The sequence below is a fragment of the Zootermopsis nevadensis genome, unplaced genomic scaffold (genome assembly GCF_977971745.1).
Source record: "Zootermopsis nevadensis isolate Lab colony 2312 unplaced genomic scaffold, Znev_1.0 Znev_ptg000009l, whole genome shotgun sequence".
Taxonomy (NCBI): Eukaryota; Metazoa; Arthropoda; class Insecta; order Blattodea; family Termopsidae; genus Zootermopsis; species Zootermopsis nevadensis.
The window spans coordinates 326,858-351,701 of NW_028259141.1; the positions used below are offsets into that span (position 1 = coordinate 326,858).

Genomic DNA, 24,844 nt, shown 5'->3' on the forward strand with positions numbered 1-24,844 from the left:
AATTTGGAAATGGCTTCTGAAATTAATGTTTTTAGACATCCGATGGAATTCTATTAAAACTGGGATTCGCCCAATGGAAGGAGTCAGGATACCAAAATAAGCATTTCGTGGAACCAACAAGTCAAAACAGATATAACCATTTTAAATAAAAAAAAAGATATTATAATCCGAAACAAAAATGGAACTTGTCTCTTCATTGATACAGTAATACCAACTGAGAGGAATGTAATTAAGAAGGAAACCGGAGAAGATCTTGAAATAGAAGGAAATTCTCGTTGAAATACAGCGAATGTGGAAAATGACATCAAAAGTAATCCCAAATATTTATAGGAGCAACTGGAATTGTCTCCAAGTCACTCAGAAAATATTTGGCCAACATTCCGGGCGAACACGACATCAGGGAACTTCAGAAGACCGCCATTTTGGGATATTCTTACGTCATTCGAAAGAGGATGTCGTAAAATATGTAGTCATCTCTAACAATAAAATATATAATGAATATAACACGTATTAAAAACAAAATGTATTTCGGAAATAGATTTGTCTGGGGTACATAGAAGTGAATACTCTGTCAAATGGCGAATAGATGGAATAATAATAATAATAATAATAATAATAATAATAACTGTTAAGGTCACCTGGCGTGATTAAACTCCAAAACCGCCGAACGGATTTGATTAAAATTTGGTATGGGCTTTATGCAATAGGGGACATACATTGAAATCATATTTTTTTCAATTTCATACAACCGTCAATACCAACATGGCTTTGCAAAATGTATTTTTTACAGGTCGCCGTTGAAGATCTGTCTTTCGTCAAAATATTGTCCTACGCATTTGATTTCACAGATGAGGCCAGTTTAATTTCAAGTTTCCATCCGTACATCTTGGTAAATCAGGGATGGATTTGACGTGTGTGTTCTTTGAGACGAGCTGTACATTCTGGAACCAAAAAAAAAGTGTAACAGTGCCGTCTGTAATGGAAATGGATTCTCCAGACACGTTCTTCAGCTGTAAATGTTTGCCCATACCACATGAGTGTTGACCCCTTGGCCTCCTGTCTGCACACGCGTGGACGTCAGTGGTGAAATACCGAGAGACTGCTGTTATGTGTACAAGATTGCTTTCCGATTCTTCGTAATTATATCAAAATTACTTTATTTAAATTTGTTATAAATAAATACATTAATTATTGTATTTATAGACAAGAGGATTTTGTCTAGAATTTACGTTTGCAACTTCGAATGTTTATGTTATTGGTCCGTCAGTCCGTCAGCTGGAAATTCGAGAAGCAATTGACTTAAGTGGGAGAATGGAAAATATTTTTGGGTTTTTGTTGTAAATTTTAAAGCGTTATTGACTCTGGTCTTATGGATTATAACGCCGTGTGGACTTGTACGTAGACGCCAACTGCCTCCATCTTCAGAGCTGAATATTTTATACTAAAATGAGCAGACATCGCTTTATTTAATCTAGTACCTGAGAAGTGTTTTGTTACCTGAGTTCTCCTTCTCTAGGTCAACGTCGACCAAGTGTGTCTAACGAACATACCACAACCACTTAGTTAGTTAGTTAGTTAGGCTCCTTCATCTGTCATCAGAATCTCGAACGCCGTCCTCATACAGCCAATTAAGTTCCCATGGATCGTATCATTATTAACAGGGAAGGTGAACAGTCGCTGGATCATATCGATATTTCAGTCGATTTGTGGCGGTGGGCAGCCCAGCAGGTCTTGTCGCTTTGGTATGGGGGCACCTGACCTTGAACTATGTATTATGGCGCCCAAGGGGACGCGGAACTGATTTCGTCATTACCGTGACTAAGTCAACTGCCTGTTGAGTGTACAATTTCATTTAGATTTCTTTTTATTCGGAGTAAATTGAATACAAGAGGTAACCGGAGTAGAGAAGTGATGATTAATGTTTGAAATTTCATGTTTAAAGGAACTGACGTCGGTAACTCATCGGAGTTAATGAAGCTGTGTCCGAAATGCACTTTCAAACGTATTTTGAGAGCGGGAATATAATTGTTTAATTTTAACCGTCTAATAACAATAAAATATTTTATTAAATATTAAAATATTATTATTACAATTAACATTTAATATTTAAAATATATTAAAATGACGCTCTTTCTATCGAAATGTTCGATTTACAATTAGAGCGTCATCTTTTTCACGACATGTTTCGGTTTTCATCTCAGCGGGATATATAAAAAACGAGTGGCAAGGAATTTTACCTTAACTTATTTTAAATAAAAGCGACAGATGTGTAGTTTGAGAAACGATTACCTAATTTCAGGCCACAGAAGGTAAGCTTTCTGATTTATAATCGTTGTTACCAGTGTTCAAAAAATATATTTGACTTTAGTGTGGATTATGTTAAAACGTAAATACAAATTTAGTTACAATCGTCTCTAACGAACGAGTGCCCATTTTACAAGATATAAATAAAAATGGCTTCATTACAGATCCGTTGACCATTTTGGGCAAGATCAGTGTGGAAGAATGCAATTTGAAAACTCTTAAATTTAGACGAGAGAAAAATTGGCGATAATCCGGTTTATCTAATTTGAAGAAAACAAAGATTTTATACGGAGTTTTAGGGTTTTTTTTTCATTTCTCAGTGAGAAAAGTAAAAAAGTTCAACGTCTTGGATCAGATTTTTTGTCTCGCAAGTTGGTACTTTTCTGACAAACCAGAAGGAAGATCCACAAAGATTACTACTCACCAGATTCTGCCCACGTAGATGAACTCTAGGTTTGACAACAAGTACGAACAGACGTCGTTAAACAAAATTCTTTTATAATCTCCTCCATTATCTGCAATATCATCCAATCAACAGGGTCTTATTGAGAATCAAGAGACAATGAAGACACAGAAATTTCAAAACGAATAAAATAATAAATACATTGAATAGGAGAGGTACTTCAGATAACACAGAGGACTTTCCTGAGATTCAAACCAAGGAAAAGTTCTAGGTGATTTGTAACTTTGGAACCACTTAACGTAAAGTGAAGTCAGCCCAAAATTACTGAGTTTATTCAAAGGAAGAAAATGAGGGACCTTATCGAAGGCCTCGCTAAGATCGAGATCTACACAGTCAAATTGTCCCTGCGAGTAGAAAGATGGTAGAGCATCATTTAGATAAGTAACTAGGTTTGTTAGTGTAGATTTTGATTTAATAAAGCCGTGATGAATAGGATGTAACTTAAATTTGAGATTGAAGCAAAGGGCGACCGTGTACAATACATTCAACAATTTTGGAAAAAAAATTATTTAAGATCGAAAAGCCGCCTGTTTCCAAAGTGTTGGAAAACTCCCAGTCAATAAACTAAGATTGAAAATGTAATGTAAAAGGGGATTGAGTATTTCAGTTAAGGCTTTTATAATAAAATTAGAGATTCCATCGCATTTCGTCGAAGGGAGACCTCTAATCGCGCGTTAACATCTGCAGCAGAGATGTGTGGGACATTCATAAGATGAGAGTAGGCGAAGGCAGAACCATTCGGAAAATTAACGCAAGAAGGAAAGCGGTCTGTAAAGGCCTCTGCGATAGGCTACGACTCCGTAAAAAATGTCTCTCCAAATTCAATTTGTGTAAAGAATTATCATTGTTTTTAAATTTTCCAAAAGTGTTTTGATTATGTGGGATTTGAGGTTTTGACAGCGGTGAGTCTGAAGATTTCTGTCGTCTACTTTGATGATGATATGATGATAATAATTCCTTGGAAAATTCTGTGCCCACAAACCTTGTTGCACCGATCGGGAAATTACGTCGAATTTCCTCGACTCCAGATGAAACGTAAGAGGTCACATTTGGCCTGCATTTTTGACAGACGTCCTACAAATGTACCTGCAGGATTCGTCCTTGGTTAAATAAAATGAAGAAAAAGTCCCTTCGTCTTCATTACGCGTTTGAAAATCCTACACACTTGTTCCTTATTCGTCGAGACAGTGACGTCACTCACTCGTACTACCACAGACCCCGCCCTCATTTCTGTATAAGCCGCTGGATGCTGTGGAGATTTCTGGTTTCTTAACCTGAAGCGTCAGTCTGTGGCTGGACGCTGTGACGCGTGTTGGAAGTGAGGTTAGGTGTGACAGTGCGCGCGCGCTTTGTGCACGTGACTCGCGTGGTGTTTTTTTTTTAAATCAGCGCTCTCTAGAACTTTCCACGGTAATTAATATTAGTTCTGCAGTTTTAAGTACCAGTGATACCGCGAGAATGATAAATAGCCGTGTTCCCAAAGAACGTTTTATTACACTTGCAAATTACTTAAGCAAAAATTAATTAAAAACAGTATTTTCTTTTCCCCTCTTAAATCATTCCGAATATTATGTGAGGAACTATTTTTTTTACAGGTGTACGTCATGGCTACCATACAATATTATTGAAATTGCATCCGTTAATGAAAATTTTTGATATTTTATTAATTTTTATAATATAGTATAATTGCGTCATATTGTGAATCAAATATTAAATTAATTATTCGGAATTACGTTTCGATTTACATTTGGAATGTAAATCGATTATTCGATGTGGAACATAAAATTATATTTTAATTATCTTATTTGTAAATTTTAAATACAATTGTGATTAGACGGACAAAACCGAATAATTAATTTAATTTTTATAACTGAATATCGCACGCACTATATGTGACTAAAATATAATAATAATAATATTGATAATATGGCTGTTTAAAAAGTTTACATTTAAGACGACGACGATGAATTTATTAGGCTGTTGCATGTTAACTAGAGGCAAATTTTGAACTTTCGCCGAAGGTAATAAATAATATTTATGGACGAACGAAGCTGAGACGTGCCCTTCAGATGCACGAGCCATAATTTCTGACAGTTAACTTGTATAATATTTTCTTATGTCACGTGGACAGACCGTCAAAACGTACGTGCAGCTCGCATCAAAGAAATAAAATTCCCAAAAAAACTTTGGCACGTAAACATTTTAGAAAGCAAGCACTTGGTAGACCAACGTCGAGAAGGAGAGATAATGTAGTCTGTAGCTTATGGATATAATCCGTATTTTAGTTTCGTAAAGGTGGCTTACTGATTATATTGAATAAGTTATTATTACCTTTCCTGACACGCGGATTTTAATACTGTACAAGACTGCTGAGGTCAATATATTATTGAGATTGTTTGTAGCAAATCCCACGTGATGTAAATCTCGACACGTAACCTAATAACATTCTCGGTAATTACATCCAAAAACCACATTGCAATATCGTGTCAAATTTCAGTGTTTATAAAACATATTTTTATTTATTTATTTATTTACTCTGGAAATCACACCCACACAAAATTTTAATTAAATATATTCCGACTTCGTTGCAAAGATAAAAAGACAATTGATAGTCGGTGTCTGTTTCTATGTTCTTCGCTTTTACGAAGTTTTGAGTTTACATTTAACCCGCGTTTTGCAGGAGTTGTGATCATATGTCAATATAAGTTTGTAATTATCCCTTATTGCACTTCGTAAGAGTCTCTTATTAGTTTTCTTCGAACGTAACTGAATTAATTACGTCATGAAAGATACGAGATTCAAACCTCAGACGTTTCGACATTTCATTTACATTTCTGTAAGAGGAGTCATGGATTTTGACATTAGGGATTCCCGTAAACTTCTTTTTAGGTACTAATTTACTTTATTAATTAACTTGTGACATATTCCTCGGTACTCGGAGCAGAAAAAGAATTAGTTTTCATTTCGGTTCCATCGCCCTGTCGAACACGCAATGAATTTTGACGGAGAATTAAGATTATATTTCGGGGATTATTTATGTGTAAAGTTGAGGTAACATTTTTATAATCTGTAATAATTATAAACATGACTGTCGTTCATAATATTGTGGGCAAGAACCATAAATCTCACCTGGGATTATTGTGTTTTAAAAAGTCACAATGGCGTGATTCCGTCTTGTTCAGTAGAAAGGAAAGTCGATTAATCGTTCTCGAAATGTGGTCGAATTTGTGTTAATACCTTGGATCGCCGCAGGGGCGCTGGTGTGACAGGTTTACGTTTGGTTTACCGACTCCTTGACGCTGGGACCGACCAGCTGATGTGAGACGTGTCGTGTGTTGAAAGGAAGGCAGTCTTTTGTGTGCTCTCGAGAGGTCGATAGATTTTCAGCTGAGCACGAGAATTCTGTCCTATCTTCATAACTACTTCCTTTAAGGTAGGATTTTAGACGAACGACTCTCGGTATCTCAAATGTCCCTGTCCATCTCTCGTACTTCTCGATCAGATTAACAAATTCTTGAACAGTACCAACTGTGAAACTGCTCATTTGTCTATATTCTTGTGACGTCATGAATCTTACGTCCAGATGTTCTCCTTAGCTGTCCTGATTAGAGTTTTTCGTGGTGTTTCTCAGTTCCTCCAGGCAAATGCAGGGATAGTACGTTAGATTAGGCCAAGACCGCGTTCTTCCAAATCCTTTCCAATCCTCTATAATCCATCATCCTCTCATTCGACGTTGTACAGTCTGAGCTGTAAATAAATACATTTTTGTGAATTTAATTTTTAGATATGATGATGGAAGCAAGAAGGACCTCCGAAACATTCTTAAACTTTTACCGGATTACACGACGCTGTAACCCAGAAGATAATTTTCTTCTCTCTTATCTTCCAGGTTTCATTTTACCAAAATTGTGTAAATTTTATTTGTGTTAACCACCGCTCGAATACGACAGTTATTAAGAGGTATTTTTGTGAATGAAGATATTAAAAATATCAACTTGTTCTAATGCTTTTTATTTTGTTTTTAAAAGGGAAATTATTTTTCGTCGACCAAAGGTTACACGTAAAATGTTTCGGCGGATATCTGTATGTATAATATTCACTGCGCAATGTCCTTGATATTCCGTTTTGTCGGTAATCACTTAACCATCTGAAAAATTTTACACTTAAGTCTGTTGGTTGCAATCTGAAATACTTTTGATGTGATTCTTTTGTCTCAAGTCAAATTCCAAATATCTCCACATTTGTTTCATAATATTAAGTTTACTAATTTCATTTCATACTCTACGCTATCATCTGAGCTACTCCAAAATTTAATCATCTGTGACAGTAGACGGCCGTATACTTCCTTCGCTCCAAAACACAATCCATCTTGTATTCGATGTTGATGGACATTTGTTAATATTTTGTGTGCCACGTGTAGGTGAGGTGATCAGGCCTTGTCAAGAATTTTTCAATTTACTCCTTCCCGAAGTTAACAAAGGGTATTTGAGTTTCAAATATTAAATTTCATAAGTTTTTCTACTACCATCTTGAAAAAAGACAGAAATTATATCGTTAGTTGAGTGTCGTCTATTCAATACCTTCTCTTAAGTACGGAACGTAAGTGCGAAACATATTTTACATACGAGGTGCTACCAAAAAGTTCAGGCAATTAGTTTCCTATGATTCCATTTATCTCCTGAACTTTTGGGTAGCACCTCGTATAGTATTTTTTTCAGACTGTTTCTTACTTTGTGGCAAAAACACTTTTACCTTTCGTTGTTGAACAAAATCCAACTTCCTTCTGTAGCAAACGCAAATGACTTAACGATCCCTACAGCAAGAGTTGCAGCGGTCAACTGGAACACCCTTGAAGAACAGTGGCTCTGACTCTGACCGGAAATTCTAAAATCAAACCTGTTTAAAGTCTCCGTTGACTGTATCTTCGGTTCGTGCCATTTTTGAGTGAGGACGCGTATCGATTCTAAGTGGAAGGGAGTGTTTAGTTTCACGCTCCGGTGTCTTTACCCCTGTGGAATGAACCACCGTTAATAATCGGAAGATACTTATGTTTTCATTCAACTGCCTTCATCAAGACCGAAAACCATATTACGAATTGCAACAACGCGTTACATTAATTCAGTTTGAACTGGTAATAGAAATTAGTTTTGAGTGTTTAATTACAAAATGTGTAATAATATCTCCATAGTGGCTACTCGCATTTTTTGCCAAAACGATGATTATGCTTAAATAAATATCCTTTAAATTGGACCGAAGGAAAGAAAAATCCTCTGAATTTCAGATTAAAATTAATTTAAAGATTTAGAAAGAGTTAAAGTCAAAATCTGCATCTAAGTCAGGGATAATTTGGCTTTTATGGCGAGTACAAAAAAAAAATTAATAGGCAGTGCCGCTGTTATTTTCGTGAAAACGTCGATCGTGTATAGTATATTGAAATTGAAGAAAATTTTTGTTTTGAATCGTTTAATTAATTTGCAACTTACATTTATTGAATACAGGGTAGTGGTAAGAGAAGTAGGATATTGTAAATATAATCATTTTTATAAATGATTATTTCTTAATTGGTACACATCCATACTTGACCCAGGCTCGTCAGATGCCGCCTGAGTTGTCCGAGCGCGCTTACGTTGCCTACATTCGCGGCAGTACTGCGCGTTGGTTTTGGGTCCGGGCCCGACATTTTCCGTGTCATTCTCTTTGGAATTTTCTGCTCTACGCATTCGTGCCCGATTTTTGTAATTCTGGTTGTACTTTGCCCTCATATATCGCGACATTTTAAGAAAATCGGGAAATTTTCAAACTTTTCCAAATTCACAGCCTCGTATCTTTTTGAGTTTTTGAGATACACACTTGGTGGCCAGGATGAGTTGTAACATATACACTCCTCTTCAAAACAACACTTGGTTCACTCGGATCGGATAATTAGTCTCTGAGATATGATCCCGTTTATGGACACGTGTCGAATACGGAAAGTCGAAAATCGTGGGTTCACTTTGCGCGTGCGCAGTTCGCGACGTGCGGCCGCCACGAATGTCAGAGCGGTACTAGCACAAACTTTCATCTTTCCTCTTTAAAACTAGACTAAGATGGCGGCGCTATGTCTAAGTTTGGCCGAGTTATTGAAGTTTGAAATTACTTCGACAGAAACTGTCGCTCATTTGGGAGCGACTGCCTCCCCATGGTGAAGTGTTTATTAAAAGCCAGGAGAGAAGTCTTCTGTCGCACGTCGTCCACTGCTGTTACCCGGAACTGAACCTGGTCTTGATAAAATTAGCATAAGGTACTGTGACTGTCCAGTTGGCCAATAGCAGGTCGTGGCTGACCTGACCCTTCTCAGCAAACAGAACGAAGCACTCGATAAGAGGGAAATTTCCGGGCCTTCGTAAGTGATAAAGTTATGAACTAAGATCTTTGTCTCATTATGACTGCATTAACAAGACGTGATACGAGAACCGGTTTTATGATACAGTCGGGGCGGACTTAACACATCGCTGGGTCATGGGTTGAAGACCCCGGTCCTAAATCTAAAAGGTCTCTCGGAATTCTTCGGGGTTATTGGTTTGTGTTGTCTAACGTAAGTAACGCAGACATATTGATTACGCTATTCAGAGTAAAATTATATGGAGTGGGTAGAAAGAGGTTGAGGGTCTCAGAAGTAGTGCAGTCAGGTTAATCGTACTTCCATGATGTAACTCACGTTGGAGTAAACTGATTCGTAAGATGCAAAGAATTTGAGCGTGACAGAGATTAGCATCTGGGTATGAAGGTAATATTATTTAAATTGAATTGAAGTCATGGGATTAACATTTACGAAGTATAAGCGTTATCTGTTGAATCCAAAACTTGGTTATCCACTCTGGGGGCAAGCCATTTAGAAAAAAAGTGACATGGCGAATATTTGGACCTAAGAAACACAAAGTAACAAGGATTATAATTTGTATTATTATTATTTATATATTTAGTTTCATTGTTTGTTTGTTTTTATTATTATTGAATTGAATTGAATTATTATATTAAATTTTATTCTGTACTTACGTCAGTATTTCGCTGATGTCAGGCACTTAAATAAATGAATTCAAATGAATTTTCAAGGTGATTAAAGCAATGAGACTAATGCAGGTGGTAAAATCAGGGAGGCCAGGGGTGTATAAAATAAATAAACTTATATCAGTCCGAAAATCAAAGGACAAGAGACCGTATAATCGAAGACGTGTGGATAATATTAAACTGGTTGTAAGATTAAGGTCTAGATTTTTAAACAGATCAGTGCAGGTTCAAATGATAATGCTTTTGTGCATGTGGTAATGAAACTTCGAGATGTATCAAAGTGGGGAATTTCCTGAGGAACTTTCAATTGTTTCGGAAGGAAATCGCGAGGATGGTATCAACTCTTACGAGGGGTTTCTGATGCCATGACCGAACTATGAATAGGTCTACACCTCTGTTGACCAGTCATCATCATTTATCTAGCACAGCGTTTGAACCATGAAAATAGGTTTTGTATCACACAATATAGTGGGTGAATTGTTTGTTTCCATTTCTTGATTGTCTACGCTACTCCCGTCTTTACCCCGTGTCACCCTTTATAAGAATTTATGATTTCCTTAAACGATATCTGAGTTTTGTCAACTTTTGCCTGGGAAAAATCTTGTTCGGTGTTGAAAGTCAAGATTTGTGATGGATGCTGCGTGATGGATGTTGATGATGATCTGATGAAACTCGAAACACATGTCTCCAATAAAAGTCGTGGTTTGTTCCATTTTGAACAGTAGTTTGTTCAACTGTATCTTTGTTATTCTTAATAAAATCTATAATAAACTATTTAATTTACAAATGTTAATGGCCATTCATAATTTTTATGTCAGAACGAACTTATATTGTGAGACATACATTTTAAATATTTTAATTTGATCGAGCCTTTATTTGTATAAAATTATGGATTATGTTTACGTGTTCATTTTTTAGGTCTCAGTGTTTAAGGTCACATGACTAAACCTTTGGGTTCTTGGCTAAATATCTGTTCCGAGTTATATGTTATTGTTATTGCTTTTTGAATGAATTATCTTTTCATTTGTTGTTCTTAACGACTTTTACTTAAGAAAACATTGACATACTGTGCGTACATTCGATGTCAGATGTAACAGAAACTTTCTAATGAAAGTAGTTCCAAATACTCACTCCGTATCCTGGAAGTTTGCACGCGTTCAGAAAGATAGAAGACTAAGGGATAATTAATTAATACCCTAAGATACAAATGCAGATTTATGCTTTATAAATCGTCTTGCAAGATTCTTCTAAAGAGTGTTAATGCAAGAAAGCTACGAAGTGTCATACTGGTGTCTTGTATTGATGTCAATTAAGCACGCGAGTAATTGGCGTAGTTTTGAATAAAGTTTCTGATTGATTGTGGCTTCCTTAAGTCGACAGCGGTCATCTGTCTCCTTCATGACTGCGTTTTTTTTCTAATATTAAATTAGCGAATTTTTAAATAAATTTAAGAATAAATTAATAAGGCCCTGTCGAATTCAAAACGTATCTTAAGGCTTCGTCTTAGGGGATAAGATGGATCGATTGCCAAATTTCCATCTTGAGTTAGCCTGTTGGGAATTTAACCTGGGATCAGCTGTCACAATTCGATTACAGACTACTAAAAAAATCATCAAGGTGGTGATATGAATATCGAAACATTGTCTTCATAGGGTTATGTGGAGTTGATGCAGACAGATTATTGTAAATTATTGTGTCTACCCCAAACCCTCACGTAGTACAGCGAAAATTTGGTCATCGACAGATCAGACAAGCAGAAGATTGAATCCGCTGAGATTTAATATTTAACTCAGATGGTAAGAAAGTTTAACCCAACTGGAGAAAAATGGAAGATCATTTAAGATAAACTGGAAGGAACAAGGCCATTAACAGGTTACAGAGATGTGGCCGGCAAAGAAGATTCCTAATTTCCTACGCCTTGTGGTCGATGATAAAAATTTGGCAGGCACCTAAAAGATGTTCATGTGGAACAACTGAGTAAAATCGTGTCTGAGACCTCACATCTCAGGTGGGTAGGGTATGTTCGTACGAGTAATATATTATTGGCCATAATAGAATAAAATAACCAAGAATATGTGACAACATGACTTCAGATTCTTTGCAGTCTTGTACAGTTCAGTGTCTGTCTCTTTGTAAAGAAGTTAAGAAAGCCTTAGATTAAGTCTTTCAGCACAATTAATACTTTTGTATAAAATGTATATTAACCTAATACACTCACGTCAATTATTATGATAATAAATATCTAAACATTTTCTCTGTCATTTAAATAATTTCATTCTGCGATTTAACTTTAGATATAAATAATTTAAGTAAAAGAAATCCTTTCTCTTAAATTGTATTTAAAAAAATATATTATCCGTATACAAATATTTTGTCTCGCGTTGATTTCTATAGTTATTTTTAGAACTTACGAAAAATGGAATTAAATATACGTCTAATGCGGGAATGAAGAGTTTAAAATTCGATACTCAAGTAATTTTGTTACATAAACTTTTTCATATAATTCTGTTTTTAATCTGACCGCGGGATCTTGAATTCTCCAAAGTTCTTCAAAATATTTGTGCTTGTCTATAGGTAATGAATATTAAGACAATAATAAAATCGAATACAAATTTATGTTTACATTTTACTTTGCAAGTACGGAACAACGTATATGAACTCAAATAGTGCGTTTTTGCATTGCAGAGATTACATTATTTGTGTAAAACACCGATATTGTGGTATCAATGGTTTTAAATTCACACTCTAATTGTTTAATATCTTTCTGTTCTATTCAGGCTCGTATTAAGTGAAGTTGTAACGATGGTCAGAATGTCACTCGATAAACTGGTTGCAGTCCTCTTGATAATCACTGTACTTCAATTGGATAAAAGTGTGACGCAAAACAGAGGTACAAGGAGCGTAGTTCGGAGACGCGCCGTCAATTACCAGCGCTACAGTCGACGCCACATTTCAGGCCCTCTCTGTAACAACGGCATAAGCAGCGAGGTTGACAGTTTCAGTGACCTTGAAACAAAAATTCGGGAGACGGAATTTGTTTTTACTGGGAAAGTGACGGGTGAAATTCCGTCAGTGGACAACAGAAGTCCGTTCAAGAGGAGAAACGGTGAGTTTCAGCTGATGAAGTGCGAATGTATTTTAGGAAGGTAGAATCTTTGAAATTAAGATGATATTATAAAAAATATTTATGGTAAATATTTGTGGTCGAATTTAAATTTCCGGTAACTGAAAATAATGTAGTTAAATTTTAAAAAAATGTGTATCACAGTGTTGATTATTTTCATATTTTTGTGACGACAGATGCCAAATGCTAACGACGTTATGCAAATCAGTCTCATTTCTTAGATCATTCAGTGATAAATTTATTAATATTTTTGTTGGGAAAGTGTACAGAAAACTAGTTTATCGTTTTACAGTAATTATCCAAATTTATTTTAAGCGGAAAGTGAGAATAAAATTGTATCCGGAACTCTTTGGAGTGCCTTGCTTTTCTCTGTGTGTCCGTCCGTCTGCCAAATGTTTTTGAAACTTCTCTTAGTCTTTTTTTAAAATTGAATTTGGAATTATTAATACTCTCATAGGTATTATTTACATGTTTATTTATTACGATTGTTTTAGAAAACTAACAAATCTCGATCAAATTTTCATATAAGTCATGTTCTATATTAGACAATATTTATCCTCCGTACCAAATTTAATTACAATCCTTCCCGCACTTTTGATTATGAAACATGCGGACAGCCGACGAAAATATTATAATTTTATTTGAATGTGTGCATATTTTTAACATATGAGGTCTCGTTCTTTGGTACAAGAAACTCATTCTATCATGAAATCAAATGTTACGTACATTGGGCCACGTTTGAAACCACATGGAATTTGACAAAACGTTACGAAAAATTTGTTGTGGTTATAAAGAAACACAGCTGAAAACTATCGACACAGTTTTATGGATAAATAAATCTGTTATCTATTTTTAAATGAATACCACGACATTATTAATATTAATTTTTCTTCAGCTCTTGGCGAAGGCATGAACAGCCATTGCGATCCGCTGTAATGAGAAGGTTTTTGAACCTCGGTTTAAAGCTTATAACCTTTTCTCATGCGTGTACAAACATCGTAGAAAAAAATATCCCACCTAAAAGGTGCAGCGGTTAATAAGGTAAACAGAGGACGGTCAAATACTCAGTTGACTTTCTTGTTCTTGTGGGTTGGGGGCGATTCATTGCCCGCTTAACGACTCACTTCGTTCGAATGCCTGTCAGGAGGAACGGCACAGTCACTAATGAGGCTTCGACCGGCCTTAAATTGTGACCTATTTGACTGGGAGCCTAACTGGAGGCCAAGCTGATAAATGCGTGGTTGAGGTTTCTGTATTCCTCGCTACCGACACTCATTACGTCGCGGTGATCTGTGTTTTGGGTTCATTTTTATTATCAACATTTATTTCTTACAGAATAATGCATACAAATCAGCAACGTCATTAGGTAGAATCAGGGTACAAAGCCATGTGTTACCGGCAATGTACAGAATGCCTAAAGTCAGTAGGAAAATTATGAAATAAATCGTAATTTTAATATTGTTTGGTTGTGTAGATTAAAATTAATCAAAGTCGATTGAGTAAGCTGTCAAAATGGAGGTTGTGCGAATTAGTCATGGAAACACCAAAGCTACTGAATCTGAACGTAAAAAAAGTTTTGAGAATTAAAACAAATTGTTTTATATTAAATTTTTGCAAATATAAAAGTTAAAATAGAACTTTATAAATCGTATTATAGAAACTTCTTTGTTACGTGCTTTGCCTAAATAATCTGAGGCATTCTATAAAATTCCTACGTATTCTATAGAATATACGTAGCCAAAATATAAAATAAACTGTTAGTTTCATAAATTTGCCTAAAGTTTCTAAGCATTTTATAAAATGCCTGGGCATTCCATAGAATGCGTCCATTTTATACTTTGCCTACTGACTTTAGGCATTCTGTACATTGCCGGTAACATATATAATAAAACATTCGAGGTGTTATAAAATTTAATTACGAACATGATAAATACATAAATGATTTTCATGATGAAATCAGAAGAAGATTAAATCTTGTTAGTATTCAGTTATAATAACTGCTGATACACTGTACGTAGCATTTTTCAAAAATAAACCAATTTTGTACTGTAAAGTGTAGTAACTTAAGATGGCTGCCGTCTGGGACGATATCGTACTGATGATGGAGGCAGCAGTGACCTCTGAAACGTTGGTAAACTTCTATACCAGAGTACATGGCGCTACAACCCAGAAGACAGCCATCTTATTACGCAAATAGACATGAATATCGATTAGTGTGCAAAGTCGATAAAAATGAATTTCGATCGTCGTGTTAGAGCAGAAATTTACCGCCACGTACAGGAGACCTGTTTTCACAAACGAAGCAGTGGGAGAGGTCAGGTGGGGCACTGTGGTTGCATTCTTTCTTGTTTCCGAGGTCAAAGGGCAAGGCGAGACACTACCTCGGGGGTCCTACGTCACCAAATCGCTGAGACTGTGTGTTGGGCCGTCAGAATTCAATCGACTGCCTCTGTATATTTAAAAAATAACTATAATAATAAGCGTTTCAATACTACTTTCCGTATGTCCGTGGGATTTTTGTAATTTAAAATTATTAGTCTAAGTAACTAGTTACATTTTATTCCATACGAAAAATAACTCTTATAATTATTATCGAATTTCTAACGACGTTTTACTCTTGTAGAAGCGGAAACTGGCGTTATGAAGTTCTCGGTCCGTGTGAAAAGACTTCTAAAAGGAGAACTCCCTTCTCCTGTCGATACTCGTGATGAATCGGGGAACACGAGACAAATGACTGTTAAAATACGCACAGTGGATAAACCGAAAACAATCGACAACTGTTTCGAACGGCCAATCAGAGTGCATCAGACTGCCATATTTTTGGCTAAAGGAATGGAGCGGACTTCTGATGACGTCATTATGCAGCTGACCTCTGACCCGCTGTCACTCACACTTCGAAATCTGGACAAAGTGAACGCTGCAGTCAAAGGTACGTACGAATAAGCTGCTAGAAGAATTTATAGGTTATGTTATGCTGGCCGCTGATGTGTTATATCTCGTCTAGGCTGTTCTAGAATTCAATATTTTAAGCATACAAATGAGTGGCCACTACGATTTATATCAAAGTTTAAATATAATATTTGTTAAAAGTAAAAGATGCGTGTTATTCGGTGTTCATCAATACCAGACGTATTACTCAGTTAAAATCTAAATAAGTATGTTCTCGATTTTTATTCTGGGTTTTTATCGTGAGATAACCTCAAAGTCAGAGAGAAGTGTACTTATATTAATTAAATTCCAGTGTTAATGACATATTTATTTCATTAGATGCATAATACTCCATTGGGTCAGGTACTAGCGTAAGAATTCAGACATAACTCACAAGTTGTTATAATGAAATTTAAAAAAAAAACTTTCCTGGTGGTATCCGCCCTTAATATTTTACTTTGAAAAATAATCTAAGTTGCAATTTTTCATATTAAATTAATTAACTGATTATTTCTCTGTCTGTTTCAGGTAAGATTTCTGACGACCGGTTAATATCTCTTGGTAAGTCCGATATTTTATTTTGTTCTGAAACCCAAAGAAAAATTAGAGAGAAATCGATAATGAAAACTGGATCCAAAAGTGAAAAATAAATAAGATTTTCGCTATAAATGTTAGGTTATGTTGTGTCCGCACGCCCCCCTCCCCTGTTAAAGATAGCTTAATATAAGGCAAATCGTCTTAAAATAGAGCAAAGGCATTGAGTTGACTAGGATATTACTGCAGTGTATACAAATTTTGTGTTGAGGAGTGCAGTGGAACGTCGAATTCTGGCAGGAGCTCATTTTTGCTGTTACGTAGAATCTGGAACAGTTTGGCCGATCTCAGGGTCTTCCGGAAAAAAGTACAGACTTGTAGTTACCTTCCCGATATTTTATATCACGTGTTAGCTGTGTCTTGCTGGTTGTCTAAGTTTCTTCAGGTGCTCGGTTTGGCCCTGCGGAGAGGCTTTAGTCAGTGGGGCGGAGACCCCCAGCACTTTGGTGTCCTGTAACGACATCTTCAGTCAGTATATTCTATCAGTTTTTTTTTTAAAAAAATTTAAAAGTGTGTTAAGTGTGTTTGGAATTTAAATTTGTGTTTAAAGCTTAAATGCGTCATGTTTGTGTTTTATAATTAAAGTATATAATATAATTCAGGTCTATACACAAACTTTATTTACAGATGTTAAAATTTAAAATTTAAATTTACTTTTACAAATATACAACAATATTCCAAACTTATTTACATATAAATAAATAACTCATATGTTAATTAATTTATTCACAGAATAATGAAAAACAAACATAAGATACATAAAATAAGAAGATCAACAGAACACATACTATAATAATTTACAAAACGGATGAATAAATTGAAAAACTTGCATTGTAATATAAAGTAGTTTTAAAGGAAAAACCTGAAGATGATGCTTCGCATCGAAACATGTAGTAAATGAAGGCGCAGTATTGTAACATCGTAGTAACGATGAATAGCGCAAATTTTAAATTTTAAATTTTAACATCTGTAAATAAAGTTTGTGTATAGACCTGAATTATATTATATACTTTAATTAAATTTGTGTCTTCCAAGGTTAGTTGTTTGAAATAAATTTATAATTCCTTCTGTTTCTTGGTTTTACTGTGGTCGAATTAATGGTAAGTTAATTCTTATTAACGGGGGAGCGGTCATTAGCATACAATGGAACAAGAAATATTGATCTCGTTGCTATAAGTTACAGGCTAATCGCATCCAAGGAAAAGTCACTGCTGATGTTTTGCAAAAGTGCGTAATATTTACGTAATTCCAAATGAATGTTTTGTAAAAATTGGAAAATAATCGAGTAGTAACGTGTGAAAATTCTTACCTGTCATTTTAAATATAGTCCCAAATTCAATAAAATATCCACTGCTTCCCTGGATATTGAAATGATTGCAGTCATTATGATAGTCGAAAGTAACTATTTTTTTTACTGAGAGGTTAGAAGTGCGTCTAGATCAGGGGTTCTCACTATTTCTCGCTGGCGTACCACTAATTATAATTTAACACATTAAATGTACCACAAACCAAGTGCGTTGAGGGAAAACTGTTGTTTATGTTAATATTGCTAGACGCAAATCAGCTGTTAATGTCATCTGCAGGGACTTGGACATATTTGAGACGAAAATTGTCACACTCCTTCACATTCTATAATAGTATAATTTAATTAATTGATTTAAATTATTTTTACAAATATGCTAATATATTTATCTGAAATTTTCTTGTGTATTAAAGTCCTCCGTATTAATTTATTTTTATATTCTATTTGTTATTATCTTTATATATTTATTACTGTGTTCGTGAGCTCATCTCTTGTGCTGTATCTGTAATTGGCCTTAAGGCTGTTGATACAGCACACAAATAATAAAGAATTTAATTGAATTAACATTTGATTTTCTTACGTAGTTCGCGTACCATCAGTGGCACGCTTACCATAGGTTGAGAAACGCTGGTCTAGATAATTACTTGAATAAAATGTAAGATGAACAGAACTTCAGAATTAAAGTAAACGATTTCACAATGGAATTTTAAATAATTTTGTATAACACCGCTAAATTGTTTACAATTTGCATACGTGGATTGAGATTACCCCAAAATTATAACAAACATGGAAACACTGCGAATTGTAATATGAATAGACCTGGATTTGTACAAAATCTCAAGATATTTGACCCAACATGTGATAAGTAAATAATTTAGGTAATATACAGTACGCGAGATTTAAGTACCTGTGACGTAACAGCTTTGACAGTCACGTGCTACAGTACTATCAGACCGAAAAACGTCGTGTTTCCTATTATTCGATATAAACTTTACTGTTATTATTTTTAAACACTGGAAATTATACAATAGTCGGTAATAAAGAAATTAATGAATAATATGCGTACATCTGTTGATTCTACTTAAAGTAACCGATTTATTCGTGCCTTGTAATAGGACATTTTTGCGCGCATCATTTCTTAAACTACGTAACATGGACGTAATTTAAGACTCGAATTTTGCCTATGGCAACGGACTTGAAAAACAGTTCAGATAAGTTATCGACACAGCTTTAAAAAATTGAATGTAACGTTTTCCGTTCAAAAGTTACGATTCTGGTCGTCATGACCATTGTCAATTCACATGACCCTGAATTATAACCTCTTCTGAATCCATCGAAGTGATAATATTAAAAAGCTGTCTTAAACTTCGTGCCACCTGTAAAGCCGGAAGGGTTTATAAGCAAGGATTGTGGTGACAGACATCAGTAAACTCAATTGTTTAAGTCAACCGATTACTGGTTAATGCATCTAAGGAAAGGATTTTATGTAGTTTAATGTCACGTGAGCAGCTGAGAGGGATGAACTGGATTAGATGTAAAGTCGACAATTCTAGATCTACTGAGTGACGTGTAATCTGGCAAAGTTCCAATAGACACGAGGTGAGACAGTTTGGATCGTCTGTAGTTTGTTCAAAACAGATCGGAATCCATCGTCCCCGATTTGTGTCTGGGTTACTCTTTTAACATATTTAGCAGAGTCCATAAAACGTGGTATGATAAATCAGTGATATCTTAATCTGAGAACATTAATTCCTTCGATTAACCTGAATTAATGTTTCTTAAAGCAATTAGAACATGAAATCTCATATATATTTTATTTTAAATCTTGTCCGTCTAATCACAATAAATTCTTATTAAAATATTAAAATATTACAATAATTAACATTTAAAATATTTAAAATATATTAAATGATGTTATTTATAGAAATATTCGATTTACATTAGACAATCATTTTTCACGACATGTTTCAGTTCCTAAAAGAACCATCTTCAGGTGAATATAATTATATAAATATTCAAATCAATAATAACTTAAATACAACTTTCTATATATTATTTTAGCATACATTTTATAAGATTTTTATCAGATCTCATGAAATCTCATATTATATGAGCAAACATGCCATGGCTGTTCGAACATACAATTTGTCATCCATCTTTTTTAGCGTAATTAAAAAAAATATCTGTTCATGTACCCTGTTTTAACCGTGTGACGTATAAAGTGTATTTTTTCCTTGTATACAATCTCTTCATGAACGTGTGTTTATATGTGACGATCTAACCTTGTAACCTTGACGGTAGTCGCTGGAATTCTGAACTAATTGAGTCCCCTTGTCTTTCCGATAGATGGCAGGTCACGCCCTCACTCAGATGTCAGCTGTTGATAGTTAAGGATGTTACGAGGAATTATCTAGAACTTGTTTGGGAGTTTCTTAGGTTTGGTAATTAACAGAGATCCAGATTAACAGATATGTAGATCGATATTCGATACCGGAACTGATTCCATTTTCATGACGAATTATTCCGGTGTACACTAATCACAAAAGATGACTGGAATAATAACACTATTTAATCCGAATTACGCGTTATTAAATGTTTTAATTTAAAGTATGTGGGTTATTTTTTTAAATTAAGAAACATGAATCAAAAGTAAAGTACTTCGGTATTCTTTGGAATTATTTTTCGGAGTAATCTTTAAAAGTGTAATAATTTTATTCGTTTCCAATTTTAAGTCAGTGAAAATTGTGATTTGTTTTAAATGTAGCTAATTCCTGGGCTACGTCAGGTCCATCCGCGTCATATCTGAGGTTTGACGGGTGTCACAGCTCGTCCTTTGTCTCATGAAAATTGTTCCTTTCGCCCCACAGAGCTTACACATCTCAAGTGGTCGTTGGGTCACATTTATATGCAAATCTTTCCATTTCTGTCTCAAGCACAAGATGCTGTCGTCCTTAGTGTAATAACGTCTTAAGGCCACAGCCATGTTTTTGTGTACCCATCAGAAGGAAACAATATCTCATGGGTTTAGAATTGTAGGACAGAGAAACAGAATCTCGCAGTGTCGTCAAATTTTAAATGCGAAATAAATTATTATTATTATATTATTTTCCCACAATATTATTGGAGTCATGGTCGAATCCTAAGGCTCAGGACGTAGTAACTTCTGAAATGTGCATTCGGTATTAATGAAGTCCTGCGTTAAATAAGGAGATCGTCAAGACTTATGCTCCTCCCCGAATGGTTTCTGTGGCGTTCCACGATTAATTGTTCACCGAGGATGTATCCAACTTTTGAAATAATGGAAATGAGATTATGCCTGTAATTATCTTTAGCCCTAACATTTAAAATAAAATGTATTTTTGTTGTTGATATTATTAAAATTATATCTTAAGGAAAACTGTGCTATTCCTGGACTCAGCTTGGACACGTACTTTAAATTTCTTTTTAAACTTACAAGCTTTAACCATCTGGAGGATCTGTAGATATCACGCCGTCTGTCCGTCCGCCCGTCTCATTTTGTCACAGAAAAAATATATATTATTCAAATCTTGTCCGTCTAATCACAATAAATTCTTATTAAATATTAAAATATTACAATAATTAACATTTAAAATATTTAAAATATATCAAATGATGTTCTTTTAGGAACTGAAACATGTCGTGAAAAATGATGGTCTAATGTAAATCGAATATTTCGATAAAGAACATCATTTAATATTTTAAATGTTAATTATTGTAATATTTTAATATTTAATAAGAATTTATTGTGATTAGACGGACAAGATTTAAATAATATATATTTATTATATCACAATATGACGCAACTTTACCATCTCACAGAAAAAATGTAAAGAAAAACGTGTTTCTGTTTGACAGACAACGACGCGGAAAATCTTTACTTGGAAAATTAGCCACGGGGTAATCCAAAAAAGACAAATACAACGACGCATTTGTATGAAATGGCTTGTCGTAGAAAATGTGGTGAAAACAAAAGTTATGAACGTTCTCATTTTTGAAAATTATGTACAGGTTTGTCCAAAAAAATTATGTTGCGACGCGTGTTAAAAGGGAAATGGTGTGTATATATGAGAAACGTTAAATAAAATGTCGCAACATAGAAAGGAAACACGAAAAACTGACAAAATTTTTAATTATTGCAGAGAGACGCCGGGAAATAATAATAATAATATTAATGTTATCAATTTAAGAAATCTTCTCATTATCCCTTGAAAAAGAATGGTAAATACGGAAGAGACAATGTCCGGGAAATGTGTAGAGATATTTTACTTTAGATGTTTGGTATTCAGAAACAGAAAATGTCGAATCACAGGGAAAATAATTGGAAATAATATATTATATATTTCCATTTCAGAAACGAGTTACATAAATGGCAAGACTGAAGATGATAAAATAAATATTACACATAGAAAGACGACTCTGGTGAAATTATTATTTGTTTGTTTAGTAAATTATGCGTAGGAGTGTCAAGGGGGTGGGGGTGGGGGTGGAATGTCTATAAAGACGCGTTGTTCCAAAGCTGAGCCTCGTGAAAGTAATAGATTCAGCAAATATTTTTCTTGGACACATAATTTATAAAGTTAGAGACACGGTGTTAAAAATTACGCGACTCGTCTATCACAAATGGAGCGTCGTAGACTGACAGCGTCATAGATAAACACAGACGACACCCACCCAGGCAGTAGAGTTAGTGTTTCGTTTCGAAAGTTTCAAAGTCTATACAATGGTGCTAATTCCAAAGTTGGTGTTCACGCAAGTCATTGTTACACTGTCATCCGAGGTGATTGTTGATCATAAATGTGTACCAATAATATCCTGATCCAATGTCATTGGTGCACAACAATGCTTTAAGTTTGCATTGTTAGGGAGAAGTGTTTTTAAGCCATTATTGTGGTAACGTGTTCCGATGTCATTGTTGTCTGAGTGTTCCAAAAGTCGCCTCTGTTAATTTTCATACGCAACAGAACTTTCCATCAACCTGACAACTGTTACCATTGTTGAACAACAATGAATCTTTGAGATAATTCTCCGGAGATATTATAGGTTTGTTGAGATTCGAAAATTAATTACAGGGGTGTCCAGTGATGTTATTAAACTGCGAGTAGTTGGTAATAAATTGTACAAGGTACGTATTTTAGATAGAGCACCGGAATATTATGGATATTATTTTGTTTAGATGTTTGTTTAATATTTGTTTAAATCTTGTCAGTCTGATCACAATAAAATTCCTATTAAATATTAAAAAATTACTATAATTAACATTTAAAATATTTAAAATATATTAAATGATGTTCTCTATCGAAATGTTCGATTTACGTCAGATCATCAATTTTTTACACGACATGTTTCAGTTCTAAAAGAACCATCTTCAGGTGTATAAAATTATATAAACTTAAATATAATTAGATGATTAAACTTCACGTTGTAGATAGAATAATGTACAGAATTTTGCCTATTGAGAGACAACTCAGGGAAAAGTAATCGATTTTTTTTTTCTGTATTGATAATTATAATTATTAAAACAAATAAAACTTTCCACGCAGTGGATGCGAGCTACGTCACAGTTAGAGGGGAAAATTGAAGGGGCAAAGAGTCTGTCTGAGCATGCGCAATGTTAACAGAAAACATTTCTCCCCCAAATTTCGACGAAATCGGTGACATTTCGATGCTTTGATTTTACACTTCATTATATTTAGTGAAGCAAAGGGGACGATAAACCCACGTCTTAACCCAGACGAGCTGCTTCTATACCCGAAACGTAATCATTTCATGTCTCGTAGTAAACTATGAAGGACTAGGTTTTGTGCTATCACTTTGCGGCTGTTCGAGCTCGGAGTTATGTTGCGGCGACTGGGAAAAATGTTTTTTGTTGAAGGGGAAAGCCGTGATTTATTATTAATTTGTTGTGATTAGAAAATTAGACCTGTTAAAAAATGTGACACGCCTTCGAAGGAACCCCCCCCCCCCGTTAATTTTAGGTTCCCACGTCTTAATTTAAGTTTGTTTTTAATATTTCTTAACTGGGAATCGTTTTGGATTTACCTTTAGGAATATTATTTATTTTAGAAAATGTTTTCTGCTTTTATGGAACTTCTTTGGAGAGTAACACCAAAGAATTTAAGGCACGTTTTCAAGTTTCGTTTTATAGTTCCGAAAAAGGACACTTGGGTTCGCCCTGGTGACAAAATGTACGTTTAAATAACAGGGTAACAATTTATGTTTGAAAGCCATTTTCTAAGCTAGAAATTTATGTAATTACGTGATGAAGAACTTGGTCATGTCTACTTTTCTCCTGACATTCGTTACAGTGCACGAATAAAGGAGACGACATCTTAGACAATACGTAACGCAGATGATAAAACGTGGAACAAGGAACACGTCAGACACATTTGTCGTTCTTGCTTACAGAGTTGACTTCCATAAGGACCACAAATCCTAATGAATTGCTCTCATGTTGTCACACTGAGTGCACATTTTAATATATAACCTGGTTTAACGTAGCTCCGTATTTAAAGTGACGAGGGCTTACGGGCTGTGTCCGAAACAAAGAACCCAGATGACGTGTCCACAACCCTCATTCGTGGTTAGTGGTCTCCGAATAACAGGTTTTAACCCCGTATAAAAAGTCTATTATTTCTGTATCACCGCGAGTAAATAATTGAAGATGAATTTTATAATATATTATAATTTTTTTATAATAAATACCTTTCGCCTTGGAATCTAAGAAAAATACGAAATCTTCGGTTCTAATTACACACCTTTTAATTACCGCTTTTCGATATCTCGTTCGATCTCTGGATTTTAGTAGCAATGGACGACAGAATGCTAAGTGCCTTAAACCACTTTTGCACTCGTTCCGCACTATATAACCGTCTGTGAGTGAGAATATTTGTAGAAACAGAGATTTGGTACAGGAGCATCCAGAGACGCTGTCCAATAAAAACGGAATATCGTTCAGCTACCAAGTTATAGAACGCTTTGGAACATTAAATGGAAATTATGGCACATCTAAACGCCGCGGTGTTCCATCAGCTGAACATTACAACTCGTGGTCCTCTACGTA

General features: G+C 34.9%; 1 protein-coding gene across 14 annotated transcripts in view; it reads left to right on the forward strand.

Annotated features, from left to right (window-relative positions):
* The window catches only part of LOC110826776 (agrin-like), a 741,485-nt gene that overhangs the window by 63,253 nt on the left and 653,388 nt on the right, over nucleotides 1–24,844 (forward strand). For 8 of the 14 annotated variants that reach the window (XM_087345738.1, XM_087345723.1, XM_087345724.1 and 5 more), the window contains one exon: nucleotides 15,562–15,867. The exons of 1 other annotated variant lie outside the window; for it this stretch is intronic. In XM_087345738.1, coding sequence (XP_087201864.1) covers nucleotides 15,562–15,867 — 306 coding nt within the window. Of the gene's footprint in view, nucleotides 1–4,049; nucleotides 4,178–12,591; nucleotides 12,921–15,561; nucleotides 15,868–24,844 lie in introns of those variants that run through there. 5 more of the 14 variants (XM_087345736.1, XM_087345734.1, XM_087345732.1 and 2 more) reach the window with 3 other exon arrangements.